This window comes from Nilaparvata lugens, chromosome 8, assembly GCF_014356525.2.
Source record: "Nilaparvata lugens isolate BPH chromosome 8, ASM1435652v1, whole genome shotgun sequence".
Lineage (NCBI taxonomy): Eukaryota > Metazoa > Arthropoda > Insecta > Hemiptera > Delphacidae > Nilaparvata > Nilaparvata lugens.
Window position 1 is genome coordinate 39574593 of NC_052511.1, and position 21492 is coordinate 39596084.

Consider the following 21492-nt stretch of genomic DNA (forward strand, 5'->3'; position numbering starts at 1 on the left):
CGATTCGTATCATAAACGAGATGGCAGCGGATAACAGAAAAGGAAAGAACGAGCACAAAGGAAAGAGCAGAGCACCACGAGCCTCTTCGGGTCGGGGAACCTCCCTCACTAGAAACCCCCTAAGAACCCCGACGGTGACGGCAACCCATCCAAGTCGAACCCATCGGAAGGGTCGCAGGTTAGAAGGCCCTTCTGCTGGTCACCCCCAACAAGGGTGACTCCTGCTAGGGGTTGAGTATCTGCCGCCTCCGATCCACCCCAAAAACACATTTCAAATCATCAGTTGCCAGGGGAAGCTGATGCTGGATTTCATTTATATTTCGGTGCCGACTGTATAATCGCCGAAAACTGGATGGAAACTCTAGTAAGACTGATGGTGATTTGCTGCAGAGCATTAATATAATTGGATTGTAACAAATAGGACGTTACAATTGGAAGGGATGACTTCAGCTTCAGTTGACTTGTTAAAGTTATGAACGAAATTCAATCCATTTCTAGAGATGACTAAATAGTATGTGTTTTTGTCTTTCTCTATAACTACTTATTTCAGAACTATACATAAACAGACTATGAAAAATATATATTTCAAAACTACATATTAAAAAAATAGGTTCTACAATCTAAGGACATTCTGATTATAGAGCTAAAATGTTAATCAATAAATTATTGGTTGATTGAATAAAAAATAATAATGAAACCTGAAAGATGAAGTCAACTAACATAAATTTTCTATCCATTCCAAATAAAATGTCAGATATTTTTTAGACTAAATTAAATATCATCAAACACTTTCAGAATCAATAATCTCTATATCACATCATTATGTATTTGAAGTGATAAAAATGAGTTATTTTTTGGCTAATTTAGTTAATTATCAAAGTGTAAATGTACTAAAATAAAAATCGCAAAGTACTCTAGAGGAGTTTGCACAAGTTTCTAGTTTTCACAAGCAAACTAGAACCCTCCCTCCTACTAAAGCTCATGGAATATGGTACCATGGTCTGGTCAGACAATTAAATGATGAATACACGTTCATTAGTGAGTTGAAACAAGAAATAAAAAATCAAGGTATAGTGAAAATTCCCTAAAACGCAAAAGGCTATAATCTCCATAAATGGTCTCAAATCAATGGATGATGATAATGAGAGTTCGACTACATAACTTTCATTGAATGACACCGAGGGCAATTTCCAAACTACCTAGAAAGCGAGCAGGAAGAGAAAACATTTAGACTGAAGTGCAAGAAAGACAGAGACTCAAGCGCCTACAATTTCCATAGGATTGAGAGAGAACAGATAGTCGAAATTGGATTTCTCCTTTTGGAAAATGAAAGACGGCGTCAAAAGACGGGCCAAGTGATTGTGAAGGAGGAGGAAGAAAAATAGAAGAAGTGAGGAAGAGCGGTCTCATTTCACTTTTACTATTACGTAAGGACATAAACTACAAGAGACAGCTGTGGAGAGAGAGAGAGAAAGAGCATAGTTGAGGATCAGAGAGCGCGCTGTGAAGAAATCAGTGAAAGGTGTTTAAAAATTAATGGAGAGGTGGGGAGATAGGTACGGGAGGGGGGGAGAGCGTTGGCGTTAGATACGAAAGTACTTGTTACTTGGCCTGATGACTTCCTAAATGGTTTCACTTTTCAATGGATGAGAAACTGATTCGGATAAAAGTAAACTGGAATTTTGCATGCTATTCATGAATAAAACAAGGAATTGAAAGCTAACTGACTGAGATTTCTAACCTTTCTCCAGTGATCAGTGAATTAGCTTTGAATATTTCAGAATGGATTCTCACTGAAACTAATCTAGAATCTTACTCTAATCAGGGACAAACATTGATAAATTGAGGAAAAATGATAAGATTTAATAAGTGGTATTCAAACAACAGTTGATTGCACTGTTTTTGACATGCTCAAGATACTCTCCCAAGTAATAGCCTTATTTATTGGGTCGATCAAATTTTACTTAGAACAGCAGACGTTTTGAAGAAACCACGACTTGTTTATTCAACAATTTAGTCTTAGATAATAGTATAGTAGAGTGACCAAGAGGTCTGTTTGGGTACAGAATAAACAAATCTTATTTATACAGAATGATCTGGACATTGTCAGCAATAGATTATGATAGCATGAAAATTCAATCAGTTTCTATCTCACATAGAGCCCAAAATGGCACATTCAAGTATTTATCCAAATTTATGCATCAACAAAAGCCATGATTTGTCAGTTTCAAGATCATGTCATCCTACAAGTGAATAAATTAACAAATTTACACACAATATTCCACATTCAATGTCAACGGAAGAACGTGGCAGAGATTTAATGATGAACGAAGAGAGAACGATCAGGAAATTAGAATAGAGAAAAGAATGGGAAGATTCAAAACGGCTCGTGCTGTAGAAGAGATGCTAATAATGCAGAAGCAAAACGTCCAAGGTGAAAAGAGGATGGAAGATTAGGAGGAAGTGAGGAAGGGAGTTTGGCACTGACGAACGAAACTGAGAGAGAGAGAACGATAAAACGAAGGAGAAAGAGTGAGCTAGCAATGCAAGCGGAGCGACAAGGTCAATGTTAACGTCTCAGACGCCCCCCCCCCTCAAACAAAGCCCCCCTCAGGGGGTAAGGGGGAACTGCTCCAAACCAATCAATGTTCGAAACACCCACACCCAATGCAAACACACCAGCCCGCTAAAGATAACACAAATCACTTCGACTCTTCTGTTATGCACCACACAATATTTCGCCAACATTTAAAGGGCTCTTTATCAATGTTTCAACACCGCAAAATTCCAACAGAAACATCAGATAACATTTAGAAACGTGCTTTCTATTTACTGATTTCATGATGGAGTAAGTTGTTATTGAGTAATGATAAGAAACTCATGAAAATTGGAGAGGCTATTTGATTGTCTACTCAAACTTGAGTGGAAGAACCTTTGAAGTTCTCATCTAGCAACGCACAGTTGTATTACGCCAATGAAATATTTAGTGAAATAGTTTTCAAAAAGTTTTATATTTATTAGTATACATTATTCTATAAACAAAGTTCGAATTGAGATTGCTTATAGATTAATGAGCTGAAAAATAATATAATAATAATAATAATGTTGTAATATTTTAAATAATAAAGGGTACTTCAAGTTTCAATATTGTTTTATTAATTAATGAGCTGATAGAAGCTGATAATTTATTATTAATGAGCTGATATTTAAACTATATAATATTAAACATGAACTGGTTAGAAGGCTTATATAACAATAATAAATTTGAAAATAACAATTTCTTTTGAATAAAAATAGAATGTTTGATTACAATTCGAGCATCAAATCGAATCAATTGAGCATCAAGTTACCACAGTAATCAAAGTACATAATGAAGATAGAATATTTCTAAAAAATAGAAAATTATGATAGGTTATACATATTCTAGATGCTTTGTTCTATAACTTGTAACCTACACAGTATGTGTACCACTCAATTATAAATTATTTTCAGTTTATCTCCAGTACTCATTAGCCGCTATCTTTCATCAGAAGCTTGCATCCGCAATAACTTAGCAAAATTATAGCAAAAAGCAGCACAGAGACCGGTGTTCAGCAACGGGCCAGTTGCCAAAATCACAGCCGGAATGCAGCCTCCTTCTCCTTAGAAAAATAATCTAGCAAGTTTTATAGCCTAGTAACACAAAATTGGCCAACAGAAGGCTTTACCATCAGCTTATTTCCGACGCGGCTAGTTTCATGCTAAAGCGCACTTCAAACGAAAATCTCTCAAAAAACATTGCTCGACATACTTTAAACATTCGAATATATTATTGCCTCCTTGGTACATGCCAGACGCTGCACTGCGCTTCTGGCTCAATAAAATAATTATATCTATGTACAACTAGAAAGTACTGTATCTACTAGATGGGAGATAATAATTTTCAAGTATTCTGGCTTTATTCACAAGCCAGAACAAAGTTGGCAACGGTTGTGCTTCTACATTCATTACGATGTACGCTACAAATAAATTTTCCCGATTATAAATTTTCAAAGCCAATATGATCTAGGCTATATCTACAGATGCAACCAACAGTATGATACAGTAATAGATATGAAAATCAATTATTGATGTCCAAGAAATATGATAAATTCTTCTAAAATATGCTGAATTTTCTTCATTCAACAGTAGAATGTTTTGAACCTACCTGCTGACTGAAGTTCATGCTAATACAGTATTTTGGTAAATAATGTTTAAAAATTGGCTCAATTTTATCCATGTTATTCAATTCAAAATCAATGCTCTGATGTAAAGTGTTTTGGACTTGTTATCAATCACAAGACACAACATTGAATTGTTGAAAAAACATGTGGAACTGACAAAATTTTAATAATTTCACTTTAATTATTGTTTTGATGTAAAGGCCTTTAAAAGATATTCAGAAATACATCTCAATAGAAATAAGTGTACTTATAATTTTGATTATTTTTTAAAAAAAAAAGTTTCATAAGAGCTACGAAAAATTAGTTGCAGATAAATTCCAACCCCCATCACATTTCATAGGCAATGCTATATTTAATTTTTTAAGATTAAAGGAAAACCGGAACCTGATCATATTGAAACATAAAGTACGTACAGTACTTCAATATGAAAGTATTGTTGTTTAGAATCTTCGTTTATTGATGAATTCTTCTTAAGAATGACGGAATGATGATATAGTGGCCAGTTATCAATTCAGCAGCTGCCTGCATGCGTTCAACTACCTGTAGAACTTCATATGATAATCAATCCTTCATAACTGGAAACATATCGTTCGACAGATTTCATGAGAACGAACACAAAGCTTTGATTGAAATAAAACAGCAAAGGTATTGTGGAAAACCTTGGAATAAGCCTGCAAGGTTACGTCGAGCCAGCGTTGAAACACGTTGGTTGATCTGCAGGTGGAAGTTGGCACTACCTTATCACATTGACAATTTTTCTGTATGAACAGGCAGTGGTTCCACTCTCTTTGTAGATTCCTGGGTGTACTTGTATAGATCTAAGAGATGAGTTGAGGATAATGAAGCTGAGCCTTACCTGGCTAACGCCATCCTAATGCATGTATCCAAGGTGGAATGAGACGTCTTGTATAGGTAATCCACAGTGGACACGTTTATAAAAAACCTCACACACAAAATTTATAGTTTCAGGATTTTGCGAAGATACGCCGTGGTATCTCCCTGGTGTAAAACCGGCAATTCAGGGGGAACCACACGGCAAAGTTACAATCGATCAACACTGAACACACAATCGACCGCGTATTAGTGACGAGCACACACTATTTTTCACAAGAGATATTTGTAGAAGGCCAGCATCTGGGTAGAATTTTGGAGAACAGCAGCCGAGAATTAGAATAAGTAGCCGAAACCAACATACACCGAGGACACAAGGCGCAGAGAAGTTAGCGAAACGGCCACAACTAACGTCAGCCAGTTCTCCAACCGAACTGACGATCGACGCTCGTTCAACCCGCGAGCAGTGTTGCCGGCACAACTGCTGCCAACCCAACCAAACGCGAACACCAAATTTCCCTGCCAAGCAACGGCCTCGCTAGCCACTGAATGGCCACCAACTAGACTGGTGATATCATTGCGGTAACTCTCATTGCCGTTTATACTACGGAAATGATTTGCGGTTAGAAAAATGCATAAATAAATATGTCAACAATACTGGTTTGATATTGAACTTATTCTTAACATTGGTTTGGTCACGAAATAATGTTATTATGAGAATTGGAATAGATCAAGCTAATACCATGCCTGATTCAAAACTGAATGCCAATTTGTGCACTTTTATTCCACATTAATTAATTAAATTAAATCAAACATCCCAGGTGGTTATCAAGATAATGAACGGCCCAAACAGACAAAGACCCAAATAAATCATACTTCTCTATTTATTATTATTATTATTATTATTATAATTTTTACAAGAAGCACTGAATGGGAGAGAAAAACTAAGGATACTCCTTATACTGTTTGAAGTAATGGTTTACAAGCTCATCACGAGGAAGCACTACCTACCTATACTGTACTGGTTTTTATAAAGTGTGCTAAATGAGAGTTGTTTAAACAATATTCAGCCTTGATAATCTATTTTTAGTCCACTTTAAAGACAATCTGTATCGATTACGGGAAGGGAAAGTAAATTAAATTATATATTTCTTGTAAGTACCTCTGTGACAAGATGCTTTCAATTTCAAGTATACATTCCATAATAACTTCAGAATCATAGGACGGTAATTAAATCGAAACAATATGATAAGACGTAAAACAGGCTTTGTTCTGGCGTCACAGATCATGGAAACAGATTCAAAACCATTTCTCCTTTAATTAAAACTGTAGCATTCTATACTATGGAGTATTCCGCAAAATTATTGTCATTTCTGTTCAAGTTGATATATTAAGAACCAGAAACATCATAACTGTAGAAATTAATAAATACTTGAAATCTTCAATCACAGAGAAATGAATACTTTATATAGTAAATTATACTTTATAATAATATCTAACTTCTGGTTTCATTAATCAAGATTTGTACTATACGAAAATAAACTACATTTGAATTGAGATCTGAATGGGAATTAATAAAAGGACATAATACATAAGTTTTTATCTCATTTTCAAGGATCTCCACAGTCTGATCCTTCAGTTTGAATATTCTCACGTCAGTTTAAAAATCTGAACTTTTGTTTAGACCATATTTTTTGGTTGAATCCCAAAAATGTGTTTTTAAATTCTTTTTGATAGAGCATAGTGTCAATTTCTAAGTTTTAAGAAATTCCACTTTCCAGAATTACGATACATGATAGCTTCAGATAACCGGGCTATGCTATCAACTTTCCAGAATTACGATACATTGAGAAATCAGATTCTCGATTATCAATTAATTACTTGTTGCAAATATCTCTATTTCCACGGTGCCATTAAAAGTTTGAAAATTGAGTCGTGATACTTCCAGCATTTGAATTACCAATCCACGGATCACCAAGTTATGAACAAATTTACCGTTGTTCAAACGTACTAAGCACAGATCCTGGACAGACGTACAACTTCCGTCCCAGAATAATAATTTCCAAGACAAATGGTAATGGGCTATCAACATTTCATGAAGGCATTGTGAAAGTTTTCAAGATGGAGGAGAGCTGAAAGAAAATGCGGGCGGGCGATCGAAATCGGAACACCGGAGAAAATGAAACACACGCACACAGATGCAGGCTCACACACACACACACACACACACAAGCGATCATGTCACGACAGCACGGTAGTGTGAAGACAAGACAAAGGCGGGCGTTGTCAATGAGAGTCATACTTTCTTCCGGAGTTCTCACCGAGGATGAGAGAGAAAAAAAGATACACAGAGCTGAGGTGAAACTGAGACGGAAGATGTACTCCTACAATTTATTCAAGCGACAGGCAGATGTTGGAAATGAAATATGCGATAAGCCGATGATGATTGGTGAACTTAGGGGATGAGGAAAGGAGGGGAGAAGACGTTCAAGAAAGTAGTAAAAAAAAAGGAGGAGTAAGATGGAGGACAAGGAGGTGGAGTAATGATGGCAGAAAAATTGAAAGAATAACAAATAGAGTGTTGGAGAGGAGAGAAAGCGAGAGAGCTGACTTGAATGTCTGTCTGTCGTTAATCTTTCGCTAATGAGACAAGCAGTTGAATTTAGATTGTCTTCGATCCTCAGGCTAGAGAAAGAGGAGACGATTTATCTGACGATTATTTTCAACAGCTGTTTGGTTTTCGAGCATTATTTGTGACAAAAAAAAAACGAGTGAGCAAATTTGGGATAAGAACTCCAGACAGTGAGAGAGTCCAAACAATCAGAGAAGACTTGTGCATACTGCGATTCGCATGACGACGACGGGACGGGTGGCTCTTCATGCGAAATTCAGTGGTGTGCGCAACACTAGAATGAGAGTGTTCAAAAGATAAAGACCAAGGAATTATGTGAACATCAATTCTCAACTCTCTGGACACATTTTTTTTGAAAAATAGTTTTCCAAAACTTATTTGTAATTGGTTCAATGTACTTTTACATTTTATTGTACAAAACACTACAATCATAACCATACAATACAATTATGACCATGAAGGAAAAAGTAGGCTGACCCTTTAATATTTCTTTCTCGATTTTTTTATAAAATTATATGTACTGGAACATTTTAAAATATACAAGGTCACCAAACAGCAGTCAAACAATATTCTAAATGATCAAATCAACTTTTCCTCCCACACCCTGTTTGACAAACTCATTTAAATCCTCCTCCATTAACCGCCAAAACTCCTCTCCATCCCCACTCTAGCCAAATCTCACCCTCATAACCATAAATACTTCAGTTTCTGTTTGGTTTGAGAATGTACAACACAAGCACGAAACGGTCGTCGCCACACCAAAGAATGTGAGTGTTTTTCACTTTAAAGTTATATAGTAATACATATTAGTGAAAACAAGATGTATAACCAACAACGAAAAACTTAATGTTGTTCAAATATTATTAGGTTATGAAATCGCAAATCACTGATCCGCCATTTTATTTTCGAACCAGGAAGAGTTATTTGAAAATTTTGAAGGCTAACTTTAAAATCAGAATGTCAGTTCAAATGATTTAAATTCAAATTATTTATTTGCAATTTCATTCGTTCACAATATTATCTACAACATGTAAAGAATTTCTGCATTGTCACAATTCAACATATAAATTCAATTACAGTATATAAATCACAAATTCATAAAATATATAATAAAGACACTAAATAAGTTTAGTAACTATTATAAGGCTACAAGTTTTTGATTTTAATCCAATCAAGCCTTGTGTCTAGATAGGTTGGAGTTCAAAAGATATCTTAAGTTATGTATATTAATTTTTATTTCTACTAGATTTTTTCTCTCTTTCTGGACGTGCGCTCCCTGGGAGCTTGAGCCCGTAGACCTAGGCCTACCGGGAAATACAACCCTGAGAATTGGCTGAGGAAATGAAAATTCACATCTAAAGTAGCTTCATCTTCATAGATGTTTTCCGTATCTACTCCCAAGTAAAAAATCTAAGGAAAGCCTTCTATAACATGGAAAGATGCCTGGAAGGTTACACAAAGAAAATACTATGGAAGTTTTCTTTAAGGAGCATGGAAAGATGCCTGGAAGGTTACACAAACAAAATACTATGGGAACACATGACTATGGAAGGAGCCTGGAATGTTACACAGAAAAAATACTAAGGAAAGTTTTCTTTAAGGAACATGGAAAGATGCCTGGAAGGTTACACAATCTAGATCTAGAAAATGGGATTTCCAAAAGTGCGCCATCAAACGCAACGAGCATTTGATTTAAGACGTTGCGGCTACGGAAATAAGATGCCACTTCCGGTGAAATGTGGATGAAAGCTGGGAGTGAGTGAGAAGAGCAGAGCTTTCTGGAGAGAGTGGGAGTTTCAGGATTTTCGCCACTCCAGAAAGTGAGGGAAAAGAGATAGCTGCCCGGCCGGCTGACTGTTCCCGTTTGTAACTAGGAAGTGCACAAACTCACTTCTCTTTCTCTACTCTGGGCGAAAGTTCAACTAAACAGACAAGACGCCAACACTGTACTCTGTATTTTGTAATTTAAAAAGGCATCGCGCCAATTCATTCCGATCACTCGCACAAATGAATTACTGGGTTCTTTGTTACTTATAAAATTCAATTTAATTGAGAAGAATTGCCAATACCTACTAATGCCTTTCTCATAAATCTTACAATTCATTCAAGTATACCTAGATTCAAAACATATCTTGTATTCTACAAGACTCCAAATCTAACAATCTTACAGCCCTTGATAATTTAATTAAAAACTTTACAGTATATACAATTTTATATATTGAATACATATCAAAACCCTATTAATATGACTATTACTAATAAATAAATTAGCATTTGAACAAAAATACAACTTCCAATTTATTTCCATCTGGAGCATACCAAAACACAGGTTAGCGACACTACATGTATAGGATCTAGTTGTGAATTAAAAATGATGAAAATTGAGTGTAATATGATGAGTGTAAGAAGTACTATAAAAATAATTATGAATACCTTCTGTTGCTACTTTAATCAATAGGAATGAAATTAAATAAGTTCCCTATTTTTAGAAATGATGAGTGTAAGAAGTACTATAAAAATAATTATGAATACCTTCTGCTGCTACTTTAATCAATAGGAATGAAATTAAATAATTTCCCTATTTTTAGAAATCACCAAAGTGATTAAGGTGATTTCTAAAAAAATGTGCTTATTTCATGTTGTATTATGCTATAAAAATTTATGGAAGGACAGAGAAAATAACAAAAACCAAATTGTGAAGCATTCACCTGCAAACAATATTTAAAACGGAAATTTTTTCGACAGTCTGGCGAATTGATGATGATTTCTACAGTCAAGTTTTCACTGTTATTTTCAAGACAATAATACTAGGATCAATAATCAATAATAATTTCTGTGATTGCAAATGAATTGTAACCAGAGGAGTTAATTTACGAAACATATTCATAACTATTGTACTATAAATAGTTCCATCTTTCTAGTTTTCTCTACTTCCTACTGGTGGCTTAAGTAGGGGGGCTATTATTGCCTCAACTTCGCCCACATGTAATGATTATTATAGTGTAAAATAAAGGAATTTATCCAACTATCTACTGTACTAACAACATCCTTCAGCAAGCAAGAGAGATAATCAGAAACAATTTGAACAACTTTCGAAGTGTGGCTGCTTTCTACCCAACACACACACGTTCACAAAATATAAGTAATGTAGTATATGGCTGCTTGTCACCAAGCTGTACGCTAAACATCCATTCTAATCCCCACGCTAAGAAAGTTAACTCTCGCTGCAAACTAGAAGAATTCTCTCGCGACTGCCGTAATGTGTACTCTAGTACTTTCTGATACACACATCCGGGGAAAATTTATCAGCCTCTTGTTGAATCAAAAAGACATGACAAGTAATTGAATAAAGAAAGATGTGATGATGGTAATGAAAGTGTAATGTAACCTATATCTTTTGGAACTGTATATAAATTTTGGGAGAAGAGCAGTTTTGGGCTAAGCATGTTACAGTCTCCCAGTCATTGTTATATGATATGTAATTGTATTGATAAATTAAATAAACAAATGAATAACTACAATAGAAAAAGAGAGAAGTGAAAGAAGAAAAGATTGTTGAAAGGCGTAGGTGGCAGCGGGAAAAGTAAAATAATAAAGGAAAGGAATAAATATTGAAAAATATAATTGAATGACATCTTAGTAGAGTAAAATACAAGTGGAAAGGTATCGATTTCGAACCAAAAACAATGTTGAAAGAAAAAAGTTTGTGTGACGAGGAACAAACTAGAGAGAAAACAAAAAAAATAAGAGAATTTTAGTAAAATCCAACGAAAAACGCAAGAAATAAAAAAATTGGAGACGCACAAAATAATAAAGAAATATATCCAAGGAGAATGACTTGATCCCACTCTCAAGAACAGGTGAGTTGTTCTTGTCATAAAAATCAAGTCTACCTAGAAAACTATAAATTGGATTAAAATAAAGAAAACGCCGTAGAAGATGAATAATTGATACAATTGATGTCGAAATTTATATATAAAAGAAGCAAACACAGTGATAAAACAAATAATTGACATTTGTTCCTTATCTTTGATGTTTGTAGTTGATGTATACAGTACTAAGGTTTTCCGTCACCTTGAGATTGATTGATTGATTGATATTTATTATGACGTGCTAGGTCTCGATAGACCCGTTGCACTAAACAACAGTACAATACAAAACAAGTAAACAAGATAAACAGTATTCAAATGAACAAGAATATAAGTATTACAAATAAAAACAGTTAACTGTTGGAAGGTAAAATAGAATTAAATTGGATAATATAAATTAAGATAATTATAAGTAGATAATAAAGATCAAGTTATGAAAAAGAGAGAGTAGAGAATGAAATAAGGAGAAAAGTAAGAGAGATGAGAAAGTAGAAGAAGAAGAAGAAAAATTGAAGAAATGATATGAATATGAATCAATTCAATTCTTGTTTACACCTGCTTCTGAGCCAATTCAATAAATATGATTTATAAATGTTATTGAATTAATGAAAATTCATGAATACATTATATATGAGAGACAGGACGACGCTGCGAAAAATAAAGATAGGATCCTGAAAATGAGAAAAACTTGAAAGTTAAGGCGGTGATTAATAATTGATTGATTAATTGCCTTTATTAGGGGCGGAGTTAGGACTCCAGGTCCTCTCTGCCACAAAACCTTTTACATCACATACAAATTAATACTATGATCATGATACTAAATCAAGATTATAATAAATTAGAAAAATGAACAGAAAATCTAAACCTCAAATTGATAACTAATACAAAATAATTTTTATAAAAATGAATTTTGAATAGAGAATCAAAACTATGCCTGTGAAAAAAGTTGATGATAACAATGATATTTACAGCTAAAACTCAAATAATATGTATAACAGTTGAATACAAAATAAAATAGATGAATTGGAGACTAAAAATAGAAAAAAAAAGATAAGGAGAAGGGAAAGGAAGAGGAGTAAGGAGTAGGTTAGGTTAGGTTAGGTTAGGTTGGGTTGGGTTGGGTTGGGATGGGTTAAGTTAGGTTAGGTTAGGTTAGGTTAGGTTAGGTTAGGTTAGGTTAGGGGATGAGAGGGGTGGTGAGGGGAGGAGAAGGAGTAGTAGGAGGAAGAGGAAGATAAGGAGCAGGAGGAAAAGGAAGAGGAGGAGGAGGAAGAGAAAGAGGAGGAGAAGATGAAGATGAAGGACAAGAAGAATAAGAAGAAAAAAAAGAAAGACTAGTTGATAGCCAGAATAGCGGAGAGATATTGTGATAAATTGAAATTCGCCTACAACACGGATAAGTAGGTTAGGTTAGGTTAGGTTAGGTTAGGTTAGGTTAGGTTGGGTTGGGTTGGGTTGGGTTGGGTTAGGTTAGGTTAGGTTAGGTTAGGTTGGGATGGGTTAGGTTAGGTTAGGTTAGGTTAGGTTAGGTTAGGATAGGTTAGGTTAGGTTAGGTTAGTGGAGGAGAGGGGTGGTAAGGGGAGGAGAAGGAGTAGTAGGAGGAAGAGGAAGATAAGGAGCAGGAGGAAAAGGAAGAGGAGGAGGAGGAGGAGGAGGAGGAGGAGGAGGAGGAGGAAGAGAAAGAGGAGGAGAAGAATAAGAAGAAAAAAGAAAGATGGCTAGGATTAAGGAGGAGGATTAGAAGGAAGAGTAAGTGGGAAAAATGAAAGACTAGATGATAGCCTGAATAGCGGAGAGATATTGTGATAAATTGAAATTCGCCTACAACACGGATAAGTACACACACAAGAACAATGTTTGAGTGCATTATCTCCCGTTGCACGTTACATTCATATTTATTAGTTCAATAACAATTATTGCCTGTGCCGTCCGAATAGAGTGCTCCCTGCTCTCGGTGAAAGTTGCACTACGGTTGCGCAACTCTATTGCTCTCTCTACTCTATGCAACCTTTTCTCTTATTATACCCTTTCTCCACCTACAATAAATAATTATTATTCTCCTGCTTTTCACCCGATAACGGCCGGGTTTTACATTAACTCCTATTAGCTGCATCTAGGATCCTGGTTACCTAGCTTAGGTCAGGCACAAAAATGTACATAAGTCGAGGTGAGGAGGTTGGGTGTGGGAAAAGTTTGAAATCTGGTGTTTACAGGTCGATCTCTATTCTTTCTCTACACTCCACTTACACTATTGTTGGTTTTTGTTAAACAGAATTTAGATAAATTTCAATTATGCACAGATAATCACGGGTATAATACACGTAATAGTAGTCTCATTGCTTTTCCAGTACATAGGCACACAACTCTAGAAAAAACTCCATTCTACTCTGGAATACGTTATTTTAATAAATTACCTGCAGCCATCAGAAATCTAGATTCATTAAACAAATTCAAACTAACAGTCAGAAAAATGCTAGTAAAGAAAGCCCTATACTCTGCTGCCGAATTTTAATTTGTGGAAAGGGGCTGTAGAGTGTAACTTAACTTTTTGTGACTTTCATTTGCATGTTAATTTGATGAGATACATCATAGAGTGTATTTATTTATTTTACTTTCAAGAAGTTAGAACTGAGTCTTTTAAATATAATTTTGTTCTAGTATTGACATGTCACCAGTCAAATGAGTGTTACTCAAAAATTGATGTAATGTGACGATAAATAAATGAAATGAAACTACATTATTATCAAAGAGAATATAATAGTCTACCTAAGAGGATATAATAACTTGTAGTTTCTATTTTTTATACTATTATAATTCATACTACCTCTGGAATCGATAGATTCCAGATTCAGTTGATATGAGTGGTGAAGAATCCGTTTATAGAGCTTACTACTATAGGTCCCGGTTTCTAGGACTCTAATTAAATCTAATGGATCATTGAATCTATAGGTTCAATGGTCCATTGGATTAAGTGAGTGTCCTAGAAACCGGGGATTAGTCTAACAAAATATAATATTTTGTTTTGTTGAACATACTACTATAGGTCCCCCGGTTTACCAGTTTACTTTCAAAGTTACAGCCTGCATGTACTTTTGTACATGTACTTTTTAACAAAACAACATATTATATTTGGTTAGACTAATCCACGGTTTGTAGGACACTCACTTAATCCAATGGAACATTGAGCCTATAGATTCAATGATCCATTAGATTTAAATTGTGTCCTGGAAACCGGGGATTAGTCTAACAAAATATAATATGTTTTTATGTTAATACAAAAGTACATACAGGCTGTAGCTTTGAAAGTAAACTGGTATAAATGTAATGCAAGTATGCATATCTCAAAAATATTAAAATTACATTACATATTTCGAGAATTATTAAATTACATATGAATAGACAATAAGAGAAAAAATTTTATTTGTGATTGTACGTGTAGTAATAACGTTTTCTGTAGTTGGATTTGACGAGGGGTATGAAAGCGTTTATTATTTTACAAAGGCAACTTTCTAGAAGTATTTTAAGCCTAGGTGATGATGATGGGATGAATGATAATACAATGAAGATAGAGTTATGAATGAATAAAAATTATAGGTTATGCTATCCACTTGAATTGATTTGAGTCCACTTTTCAGTCCAGAAATAAATAAGTTCTATTTTTATTGAACTATTGCAGCTCGCAATAACATATTCTTGACTTGATAGTGGGTAAAAACCACTAATTTATTGAAACAATTCAAGATAATATAGTTTCGTTTGGTAACCCATTAAAAATCTCTAGTCAATTGAAACATTGAGCAGGAACTCCTTCCTGTTTGCAGACAAGATTTTTCTTAAGCAAACAGTATTGTATTCAATGATCTGTAATATCATTTGTGTAACGGAATTTGTCATGTAAGTGATATCATTGGATAAAACTTGATTTGATTTGAATGAGCATAGTAAGGGTGAGGCCCTACGATTAGCCGAAAGCTGTTGACCAATGAAGATTGTGCTCCACTGTGATTGGCCGAGATAAGACACGCCTAATTATTTAAAATATTATCATGGAAATCGCTGAACAACCAATGCAGAGCAACTATCAAAACCAAATAGTTTTGAGTATGGAAGAATATACGTTTAGTGAACCAGTTAATACGAAAATACAAAAACTACACAAGAAAGACTCAAGTATCTCAATATATTCATTGTTTGTTGTTGAACTGTTTTCATGACCATATTTGGAATGCTTAGGCTTGTCTTGTCTCGGCCAATGACAGTACAGCTCAACCCTCATTGGTCAACAGCTATTGGCCAATCGTGAGCCATCCATACTAGATACTATAAACAGGGTGCCCCACTAAAGGTGTAACAGCTGAAGACCATGGATTCTACATTGAACTTGCAACAAAAAATGTCCAGTAAAATTTTCTTATATCGACTTTAGTTTTCGAGATATATCGATTTTTATATCTTTGAAAAGAATTAATAAATAAATAGAAAACTATCAGTCAAAATCTAATTCCAATGACATAGTTGGGAAGGGGAAGAAATTTCAAATAAGATTCATATAATTTGTTTCTTTTTTTAACACTAGTAGGTAACCCGTGCTTCGCAAGGGTCTATTTTAAAACTGCAAAATGAAAACTTGACATAATAAAAAATTCGAAATTTGAAAATAGGCCTATAATCATCCTCGGTTAATGAAGAATCTTTATGCAAAATTTCAAATCAATCAGTCCAGTAGTTCAGACGTGATGATGTGTCAAACATCATTTTCCTACATCATGTACTTGTATGAGCCAGCTTTTTCCATTATTATAGTAAAGACGATGGATAGATGCATGATTTATCAGTATCTTTGAATGAGAATAACTTTTGAACGGTTTGAGAAATCGGTGCGGTTTTGATGCGACAGAAAATCAGTTATTTTTATTCGAATAGGATCCCCAATCATACCTATCATCTAATGTCCCTTTTATAAGAAATGTCCAGCTGCCTCTATACAACAACTGGAAGCATGACAAATTGAAAGCTTGACGTAATGAAATCTTGAAGAACTGAAAATAGGCATAAATAACCATCCTCGGTTAATTAAGAATCTATATGCAAAATTTCAAATTAATCATTTGAGTATATTTAAGACGTGATGATGCGTCAAACATAATTCCCTATTCCTTACGTGTATAAGCCAGTTCTTTCCTCTATTATAGTATAGAAAACTGAAGAATACATAATACTTGAAAACCTCACATAATCATATTGATTTTTCCAATACATCAATAAATTTTAGTTCGATTAGGATCCTCCTCAATTTGAATCAGGCAGCCTTTTGTTTTCCCAATTCCAAACAAAATACCTAAAATACTCGTTTCACTGGGAATTCGTGTCTGATAGTACATTATAACTGAAGAATATAAATTATTACTTATTTTATTGTGATCTATTCATGTTTTTCTTATGAAATTCAATGATAGACCTACAGCATGAAGACTATGTAAGCTTCATAAGAAGAAGAAGAAAGTGAAATGAGGTTTTTTGCATATATATATTTGATTAACTATTATTTATGATTAAAAAAATTATGGATGAATCAGAGAAGAAAGAATTAAAGATTCGAAATTGTTATTACATGTTGATATAATTCCTTAAGCCACAAACCAAAATAGAACATTTTTTTCAATTTAGCCTTGAATAAACCACAAAGCGATTATTCTCTATGGCTTCCAATAGTGCATTACAGTTGAATGTGAGCGATAAATGGTTGTGAATATATGATTACGTGCCTGGACGACTGAGGGTGTGACACAGGCACCACCACGTAACACATGCCTTCAAACGGAAACAGCAACCATTAAACGTGCTTTTTGGAGGTTACTGCTAACTAGGTGCAGACATAGACCACCCAACATGTGCCACAGTTATACTAGATCAACTTGATCTCAGTTAAGGAAAAATAATTGAGAAGATTCATTCAAGAAGACTGTGTAGCAACAGGGATGTATAATGAGAAAAGTGTGAATACTTGAAACAATATTGTAAAGACATGGGTAACCAAAATTGAAAAAATTTGACAACTCAGAAAACCTATTTGAAAGAGAATTCATTTTCAGTTGATGGCGAAGTGTGACCAAATCAGAAGTTATAACCATTTTTAGGGAGAGTTTGTTTCAAAGAGAGGCACATTTTTGTCAAGATTATCAAATCGTAAAACAAACTAGAGAAAACAAGGCAACTGAAGCAATGATTTTTTTTAAATAACACCATACAAATTAAATTGAATTAATGTTTATTCATCAACACAAATTCATTCAAGAAACCTGGGTGACAACAGGGATGTATAATGAGAAAACTTGAAACAATTTTGTAAAGACAAAGGGTAACCTAAATTTAAAAAAATTTGACAACTCAGAAACCCTATTTGAAAGAGAATTCATTTTCAGTTGATGGCAAAGTGTGACCAAATCAGAAGTTATAACCATTTTTAGAGAGAGGCACATTTTTGTCAAGATTGTCAAATCGTAATACAAACTAGAGAAAACAAGGCAACTGAAGCACTGAATTTTTTGTAAAATAACACCATATTACCCTTTTTGAGAACTTTTTAATATAAAATAACAAATTAAATTAAATTAATGTTTATTCATCAACACAAATAAAAAACTACTAGTTTCCATGCTTACATCATTTTCAATTATTTTCAATGAAACTTTTCAAAACTTTCGATAAAAACATCGAAACTAGTTGTTTCAATTTGTTATTTCATATTAAAAAATTCTCAATAAGGGTACTATGGTGTTATTTTACAAATAAGAAATTAAGTAGCCCTGAATAAATACGTTTTCAGAAAACTGAAATTTTATTTAATAAATCAAATCAAATTGGTTTTTATTATCATGATTTCAGGGTACAAATATTCATATTATACAACAACGTTACATCTTCTGCAACCAAACAATCATAAATTAAACTTACAGTTGAACTTAAAAATTAATCATCATAACTAATAGTTGCTAATATATCGTAGCTCCAGAAAATACAACATTATATTTTAAAGAACTTCATGAAAACTCTCCAAAAAGGCAAAGCCTGTGTGTGGAAGAGGGTCTTGGCGATGATTGACTAACGTCGGACTGTCCTCATACTTGCATCTATCACATTCTTGGGTAAACCAGATATTAATATCAGAGAAAAATTGAAATTTAAAGGATTTTAAGTATAAAAGATGTAAACATTTAGAGTTAAATTTGGACTATCATTACACGACATTTGCTTTATTTATACAATGAATGAATTATCACTTCTATATTTGTCCTCCCAATCTCCTTTAACCAGCCATTAACATTTTTTTTATAAATATATTTGGATTTACCTTTGGTATTACGCAGATTTTCAGGCAGATTTCTATACAGAGTGTGTGCTATATAATAAGTATTAGTAGTGGAATGAATTTTGACTAGCCTTGGAACTTGGATTCCTATTGCTTCTGACGAACGAGTTCGATAGCTGTGCTCAATTTTCTTATACATATCTTTATGATTTTGTACATGTATAACAATATATTTCTTACATAAATTTGCCTTATACTTAAAACATTGAATTCTTCAAAAATCTCATCAGTAGGAGTGCGTATAAGTTTTCTTAATGCTGTTTTAATAATAGATTTCTGTGTAACTTCCAAGGGTTTTAGTAATGTTTTATAGGCACCCCCATAAGCTAAAATTCACACTTCGATAAGTGACTGGATATAAGAAAAATAAATATTTCGTAGCTCTTTTAGTGATAGAATTTTGTTTAATTGGTAAAAAATGTAAATGGCTTTACAACGTACCTTACATGAAATACTGGTCCAAATTTAGGATTTAATCACACACAAGTTCGAATGGAACTCACCTAAAACAGAGAAAACACATCCATTACATGATTGAAGAAGATAGATGATAACACGAAACACATTACACGAATTGATAATTGTTCAGTTTATAATAATCATCAGGGTAAAATCTACATTAATAATTCCCTGACACAACTACTGTAAGATATTTTCAGAAATGAACGAAAATGGACATATATGATACAGTATTTATTTTCTATGATGACTAATTTTTAACCTAAGAAGAAAATAATAGCTTCAGGAGGCCTTAAAGCTCACGCAGTATTACTAATAATAAGAATACATGTGGAGCAGTCACTCTGGTAAAATCACTTGTTACTCTCCTTTGGGGGTCGGAGCCCAGGTCAAGAGTGGACAAACAAACCTTAAAGTTTTTAAGATTTAGGTTTTTAGGTTTAATCTACTAAGTTTTTCAATACTTTCAATGCGCTTTGATAGAACATGAATCTGGAATAAGTCATAAGAATTTATAATGTTTGATTCATCGAGGAATAGCATTTCATTATTATCTATAGCAACTGATTTGTTTTTTTTTTAGCTTCCCAGGGATTCTAAGTAGAGTATGAGGATTGTCAAAAAAATGCATTAAAACATTACTTTTCATAATTGAAAAAGCTAATTTTATTCAACTGTTTGAGATAATCTGTAGCCTATAAGAATAGACTCAGAGAAAAGAATATTTTTGACTGTATAGGGTGAAGGTGAGATGAAAGAGATGTAATTTATGAAATATTGGTGCTCATAAAACATCAAACGTGATGTAATAAAGTGTTTTCTTTGAAAGCATAATCAATGACAAGAAAATTTTACTTTTTCGTAGAAAAGTATTTCTTAAACAGGATAATAATAAAAAACTAATATTAATTTATTGAATAAACTAGATCTAAGAAATACGATTATGCTGCCACCTAATATCAATTTTGAATATTTTTCATAAAAATGTTGTTGCAATGCAATTTTTGCTAGTATAGGAGAGATTTTCCAAAGTTGAAATAATGCGATGGTGAGTCCTATCCAGAAACGTATAGGCTAATAATTATGATGGAGGTTTATTGTTTAAGGCTGTGCATGCAAAGGCTAAAAATAAACTTCCTACTAGTGATATTTTCAAAGTTTTTCGATTTGTATATCATCAAGCTTTCAAAATAAAAAAGTTTTCTCAAAAAACATTTTTTCTGATCATTGCTTTTTGAGATATGAGCGCCTAAAGTTAATTTTTTTGGGACAGAATATTTCAAATTCATTGAGAGATAAATCCATGAGATTCAGAGGATAGATTCTTCATGGTATTGTTGATTTAATAAAACAAAAATGTTTTGCAAATATTAATTTTTGAGAAAGTTATTCAATTTACTAAAAATGACCAAAAATAACTCCAAAACTGGAAATCAATACAGTAAAATAAGTACTACAATGAATCCGAAGGAATTTTGTAAATTCAGGAAATCTAAAAGGACTCTACATTGCAATCCAGCTACTTCGAATTTCCGAAAAATAAATAGGCTAATATGAAATTTGAAGAAAATGAAATGAAATAGGGAACTAGTAAATTAAAGTAATAACATGAGTTATATACGTTTCATGTCGGTATGGTGTGTTGCCAAAATACCTCGAATCTAGAAACAACCGAATCTATTTTGGTTCAATATAACAAAAATTGAAAACACAGATTTTACAGCACAGATTTTACAGCTATTGCAGTAGTCTTGGTAACTAGCATTTACAACAGACCGAGCTTAGTTTACATTAGTGAACGACTTCAACCTAAATTCGATTTATGTAAAAAGACGGCCAAGGACAAAAGCGAATATACAAGCGTGCAAACACCAATAAAACATAGAGCTCATGCCACTCAACTGTTGATTACAGTTCGCTTCAATTGAATGGCAAACGCGTATTGATGGCAAATTATCATTTCCCACGCAGGCGCATTACCTACCTCACAACATTAATAATACTAATGGAAACGAAATGGGCCTCTCAGGTCATCAAGTGGCCAATCTGACATGCAATCAATGATCAATGGTGATTAAATCGAGGAAGAAGATTGTTACAATTAACTGTGAATTTCCAAAGTGTAATGT

At 33.7% G+C, this 21492-nt stretch overlaps 1 protein-coding gene across 7 annotated transcripts in view; it reads right to left on the reverse strand.

Annotated features, from left to right (window-relative positions):
• The window catches only part of LOC111044877 (protein roadkill), a 193730-nt gene that overhangs the window by 93265 nt on the left and 78973 nt on the right, over nucleotides 1-21492 (reverse strand). For 2 of the 7 annotated variants that reach the window (XM_039434737.1, XM_039434738.1), the window contains exon 1: nucleotides 5059-5473. The exons of 3 other annotated variants lie outside the window; for them this stretch is intronic. In XM_039434737.1, coding sequence (XP_039290671.1) covers nucleotides 5059-5072 — 14 coding nt within the window. In that variant the 5' untranslated portion in view covers nucleotides 5073-5473. Of the gene's footprint in view, nucleotides 1-5058; nucleotides 5475-21492 lie in introns of those variants that run through there. 2 more of the 7 variants (XM_039434739.1, XM_039434740.1) reach the window with 2 other exon arrangements.